The sequence below is a fragment of the Populus nigra genome, chromosome 10 (genome assembly GCF_951802175.1).
Source record: "Populus nigra chromosome 10, ddPopNigr1.1, whole genome shotgun sequence".
Classification (NCBI taxonomy): domain Eukaryota; kingdom Viridiplantae; phylum Streptophyta; class Magnoliopsida; order Malpighiales; family Salicaceae; genus Populus; species Populus nigra.
The window spans coordinates 3,384,833-3,390,832 of record NC_084861.1 but is presented as its reverse complement, the minus strand read 5'-3'; the positions used below and the strand labels follow the sequence as shown (position 1 = coordinate 3,390,832).

The 6,000-nt window shown below is 32.7% G+C and overlaps 1 protein-coding gene across 1 annotated transcript; it reads right to left on the bottom strand.

The window, feature by feature from the left end:
* Nucleotides 1–314: 314 nt before the first annotated feature.
* Nucleotides 315–3,997, bottom strand: LOC133705047 (polygalacturonase At1g48100-like). The gene is made up of 8 exons (XM_062130139.1): nt 3,278–3,997; nt 2,983–3,111; nt 2,606–2,773; nt 2,455–2,493; nt 2,143–2,350; nt 1,300–1,381; nt 972–1,080; nt 315–832 (listed from the first exon to the last, which is right to left on the bottom strand). Exons 1-8 carry the CDS (start codon nt 3,569–3,571, stop codon nt 419–421), a joined length of 1,443 nt encoding a protein of 480 aa, XP_061986123.1. The 5' UTR covers nt 3,572–3,997; the 3' UTR covers nt 315–418.
* Nucleotides 3,998–6,000: the final 2,003 nt, after the last annotated feature.

Sequence of the window (6,000 nt, the reverse complement as noted above, 5' to 3'; positions counted from 1 at the left end):
TATAGTAAGAAGCTTAGTATTTTTCCTTATATATATATGTATATAATTAAACTCTCATAAGTTAAATGCAAGCTACCCAGCTACATTGTGCTTTCAAAGTTTTACTCTGATTAATTCCATGATTGAAAAGAAAAGGAAAAGGAGAAAACAGTGGAAAATCATCTCCTTCCCAAAATAAAAATCTGCGGGAAGGGAAGCTTTGAGACCAACATGATGTTTGGAACTCGTTTCCGTAAGTTTTGAATTTTTTTAATATTTTTGTATTATTTTGATATGTTAATGTAAAAATTAATTTTTTAAAAAAATAAAAATAATTTTGATATATTTAAAAAATACTCATTACCATACTTTTAATTATTCCCACACAAAAAGCAAGAACAAAAAAAAAGAGGCTAACAAATGTGATAATTATCAGTGCTCATGGCTGACAAATATGTTCAGTATGCGACCTTGCTATTCTCTTAACAGACCTACTCTCGGTTCTCAAGCAATAGTCTATGCTTGAAGGAAGAAGGGGTGCTTGTGATTTCCCATAGGAGTTCCAACACAGAGCCTGTCGAAAACCTCGAAAGCCATTGGAGCTGGGCTTCAACTGAATATCAATCAGATCAACATCGGTGCAAGGCACGTCATTGCTACATGCAAGATGAAGGGGTTGCACGGAGTAACTCCCTATGATTCTGTCATATTTAACACCAGATATTGCCACAGCGTCTGTTTGATTCTTGCAGATTTTCTTGTCACAATAGAACTGGTCGATTATTACAGGATACTTCACATCTGATACTTCAATACTGGAAAATGTCACGTTCTTTACCGATCCAACACCTCCCTGCAGTGATATAATTGCAAACAATTTCCCAGGATAGAGATTTAATAAAAAAAAAGGTGTGGTTTAGAATTTAAAACAAATAATTTCAGCAACTTTTCTTACACTAATATCTGTGCTTTAAAATCAATTAGCTACGTACCTGCCATGTCTTTATTCTAACTCCAGACAAAGTATTTTGTAGTGAGATTTTCTCGACAACAATATCCGAGACACAGGCAACACTTTTATCCTTTCCAAGTCCTCCTAGACTGCAGTTATAATTAAGAAAACCAAAAATAATATGAAGTAAATTAATTATTCAGAACAGTTTTCTAACCATGAAATCCTGCAAATATTCATAAATTTCAGGAAAATGGGAAATTTTGATCAGTTGATGAACTATGCCAGTACATCAACTTGGTTAGTGCATATATTCCATAGATTTCTCTGAAATGTAATCATTTTCTTACAATAATTTATGACTTTACCTTATACCATGTCCAGGTCCACAGTTAATGTGATGGACATGGATATTAGAGCAACCAGTTTGTATTGATACACAGTCATCCCCTGTTAGAAAGTGAGAGCCCAAGATTAGTACCCAATAACCAAATGCATGTATTGATTTCACTAATAACAATTATAAGATCAACCCAACCCAGCCTTAGATCCTGCAGGTCCTGGGTTAAGTGAGTCAACTCGTGTGGTGATTAGTTAATACAGGTTTTGAATATAAAAAAAAACCCTTGAAATTTAAGAATTGTTTTTTAAAAAAACCTAGCTTGGTAGAAACCCGCCCCGGGCAGCTCCACCTGACGGGTCACTGGCAGAGTTTTATATGCCAGTAAGTGCGCGCTAATTTTTTATTTACTATATCGGCACTACTCACAAACCAGGCCCACATGGTGGTTGAATATGAAAATTATGTATGATCATCTGTTTGCACCTTTTATTCATGCATGCTTGTGTCGAAAGTTAGTTAATTTAGTGACAGTTATGCCGTTTAAAAAGTTTTTGAACCAATTTGTGCACAAACGGATAGCTTTTTGGTATTCTCTTTCTTTTTTCTACACAAAAGGCATCGCTTTCCCCTGGAATTCTAGCGTGCCATGCACCAACTCATCGCCAACTAAAAACTACACTAAAAATACAATATGGAACATGACCGACTGTTGGGTCATTGCTCGACAAAATTAACTATGATTAACAAGAGATGTGCAGTGTATGGTCTTCCAATCTTGCCAGTACGTATGTTTCATATGAAAGAAATAAAGTTCTATATGAAATGATGGAGAGCTTAGAGATCAATGCACTGATCTATCGGTTCTTACCGCATCCAATATTAGAGTGCTGAATTTCTACATCTTTTGTATTCTGCAGGTGAATGCCGTCAGTATTTGGACTATTCTCTGGTGAGTTAATCGTGATATTATGGACTTTGATCCCACTAGAGCTGTCAAATTTGAGATGGCATTGAGGGCTGTTCATGATTTGGATGTCGCGAACTGTAACATTATGGCTGTCATAGAATCTCAAAGCCTGTGTTAAGAACATGATCAAGAATTTAATAATTTTAATCCTGAGGCCGGCCCCTATAACAACTTAATAAAATTAATTGTAATTATCAAGGGTTATGATCTTACGGTTGGTACTTTCATATCTGGATTGTGTTTGGACCTCTTCTGCATAATTTACATCAAAGAAAGGAAAAAGGAAAGTTAAAGCTGTCAATTTTGCATGCCCTTTTTTCGTTTTTGTTCTGGAGAAGGTAATTAAGACCCTATATTGACAAACCTGAATATAGTAGACTCCAGAGGGACTCCACCAGGCAGATCCTTGACCATCAAGTTTTCCAGTGCCTTGAATGGTGAAGTCATGAACCCATTTGAAGTTTAGCCACTGAAACAAGCCGGATTTAGGCCAGGCACCTACTTGAGGTGGAGCTAAGAGAATGCCATCTACCTGTTGGAATTCCACTTACATTGCATCAGCTTTATGTGTAGAGCACTAAACAATAAGGAACTGTACTAATATTAAAACAAGACAGACATTATCCATATAAAAATTGATTGCTAGGAATATACCTCCTGCCTTTTAGATTTCTTTATTCATAACTACTACTCGAGAGTAGAGTCACTCATCAGATCAGTTGAAAAGAAGAGAAAGCGAACCTCAAGTACAAGGTGAGGCATGCATGGACCTTGGAGAGTTATGGGCTTGATGAGGAACTTGAATTCCGCCGGGATTTCCACTACAGCCCCAGATACCTTGCACGCAGCTTTCCATGCTGCTAAAAGTGCCTGTTTAGCTCACCATTCAGTTTCTAGTAATTATTAAAAAATAAAAATCTAGCTAGTAAGAACTTGCTCCATCTGTTGCTAAGTCCAAAGAAAATGCAGAAACACATGGAGAAATTTGTGCAAATAAGAACATGTTCTTTCACAGTTCCTTTTGGCCATTACGTACCTTTGAATCATCTGAGACTCCATCACCCTTGGCTCCAAATGACAAAACGTCAAAAATGATGGAATGTGTAGGATAAGAACCATAATAAGGAAGAGGGGCTGGGGCAGGGCCTGGAATATTTGTAGCTGGGTCTGGAGCATTGTGGCCACTGCTACCCTTGTCTTTAAGGTGCTTGTGAGGTTTATTTCTGTTGCTGTGATGCTTTCTTGCCTCTACAGAAATCATGGCAAATGTAATGACAGCTACTACAACAAAAAGAAAAAATCGAACAGATGAGTTCCTGATGCTCTTCATCTCGTAGCTTTCCTTTTTCTTACTTTTCTTGGGAATAATCTCCGGGAGAACAAAGAACTCTAGCTTCAGCTACTAATAAGTTGCAGGTATTACTCTGCTTGGAACAGGGCAATGAGACCGTTATAGGCAGTTTATGTTTACAGCCTTATTATAGCCTCTCTTTTGCACTTTTCTTACAATTATAATTTTAAATCCTCCAATAAAAAAAAACATTTAATGACCAAAAACAAAAGCAACTGATCTGTCAGGGGACTTAATCGGAACAATTTCCATTTCGGTTTGAAAGCTTTATCAGTAGCTAGCGCAGCAGGACAAACCTTATTCTAATTTATCAAGAAGTCCGAGGTTTAAGCACTTCTTATGGCAGTATAAAAATAAAGTCCAAGAACAGCTTTTTTGATGCACGGAGCGCCAAAGTATTACACATCTCAAAGTTTAGGGTTTGAAGGGTGAATATTTGAATAGGACCTACTGTTTTATGAATATTTTTGTAAACGAGAAAATTTAAATATCTATATATTTTATTTAGTTATTTATTTCGTTATTTAGTTAAATCAACAATTCATTGTCAGAGAAAATAGCAAAAACCACAATTTCTTCCAACATACTTATTATTTATTTTTTATAACCAAAGATAGTAATCAAATAAATTAATGAAAATGAATAATTACAATAGACAAAGGGTAGAATAAGAGGTTTTGCCAAAGAACAACTACGAAAATATGATGGTGACACCCAAAGTCGACTTAATGTGAATAAAAATATTGAATAAAATTATAAATAAAATTTTTTAAAATATTTATGAAATATTTTTTTATGTATATTTGACAAATAGGGTTTTGAGCAAATTCCATTTTGTATTTGAGGCTTTTTGTCGAGTGGACTCAATTTTTATTTCATAAAGAATAATTAATAAATATACATTATTTATTCTTAGGGTTTTAGGGTTTTTTTTTTTTTTTTGTTAAGTGAAGACCTTGAGCCATTGTTCAAGTTGCTCATATATTCTGGCCGGCTTTAATAACACCACAATTTGTGCCACAACTCAGATAAAAGATTTCATCCACAACAAACAACTTCCTATTACAGGAACTCCCTCTTTTATTTGTACTTGTGTTTTAATAATACGGTTATTTTTTAAAATATTTTTTAATTAAAAATATATTAAAATATTTTTATTTTATTTTTATATTAATATATCAAAATCATAAAAAATATTTAAAAACATTAATTTAATATTTTTAAAAATAAAAAAAAATTAAAAAACATCAATTACAGTTTCCCTAAACCATCTTTTACAACTAACATATTTCTGGCTAATTGAGAGTGCTCATCTATTTCATATGCAGTGACTCATGTATGTTTGACAATGTGATAGTAGTTGTTTTTTAAATAATTTTTCATGTTAAAATACATGTTAATGATATTTTTTTTTATTTTTTAAAATTATTTTTAACATCAGCCTATCAAAACGATCTAAAACATACAAATCATATTAAATTTTAACAAAAAATTAAATTAAATTTTTTAGAAATATGGTTTGCACCACGCTCCAAAACGGATAATCGTCCTTGCGCCAACAAGATCCAGGCAATTAATCGTGCATCTATATATATATATCACATCATCCTCTTTGATATTCAATTTCTAATTTATATGCAAAATCTGCTAATTAATTTGGTAGAACGGTAGGTAGCTGAAACAAGGTTACACACTCGTTAAGTATAACATGCAGCTACCTAGACCATGGGGACAAATTTACACTTGCTAATATCCCTTCTCTTTCTATTTGATGAACGTCGCTGTGAAATATTATACATTTAAGATAAAAATAACTTTACTTTGATGGTTAAAATAAATTTGGTTAAAGTATTTTTTTTTCTTTTAATTAAAAGCAATTACATGTCCACCTCACAAACTCTTGTTGCTTCTCACACTTTCATGCAGAGCGATCTAGAAACATACCTCAAATAGGGGTAAATTTCCTTTCTAACATTGTTTTTTTTTTTTTAAAAAAAAAAGGACAAATCAGCACTAATCAAATGTTTTTTTAAAAAAAAAGTATATTTTGGTAAAATTCACGTTTAAAAAATAACAACTTTTTAAAAAACACATAATTGAGAATAACAATATTTTAAAAAAATTATAAAATGGGTTGTCATGAGGAGAGAGGAGAGGGAAAAAAAAATTCTGAAAGCACACTGAAATTTCAATGACAATATCTCATTAAAAAGATCTCAACAAAATAAATTAAATAATACTAAGAAATGTTATTAATAATAACCAAACTAAACTATATGCATTTTCCAAAAACAACAAATAACTTTTTTTTGGGCTATATATATTACTCACTATAATCACTATTAATAATTTTTTTTAGTGTTGCTGAATTTATTCTATAAAATCTTTCTAATAATATTTGTTAATGG

Excerpts from the sequence above, each read along its gene's own strand:
- LOC133705047 (XM_062130139.1), bottom strand. The coding sequence starts at position 3,571 with ATGAAGAGCATCAGGAACTCATCTGTTCGATTTTTTCTTTTTGTTGTA. Across the intron at positions 3,112-3,277 it reads GAGTCTCAGATGATTCAAAG|GCACTTTTAGCAGCATGGAA; the intron begins GTACGTAATGGC and ends TGAGCTAAACAG. Across the intron at positions 833-971 it reads TTAGAATAAAGACATGGCAG|GGAGGTGTTGGATCGGTAAA; the intron begins GTACGTAGCTAA and ends ATATCACTGCAG.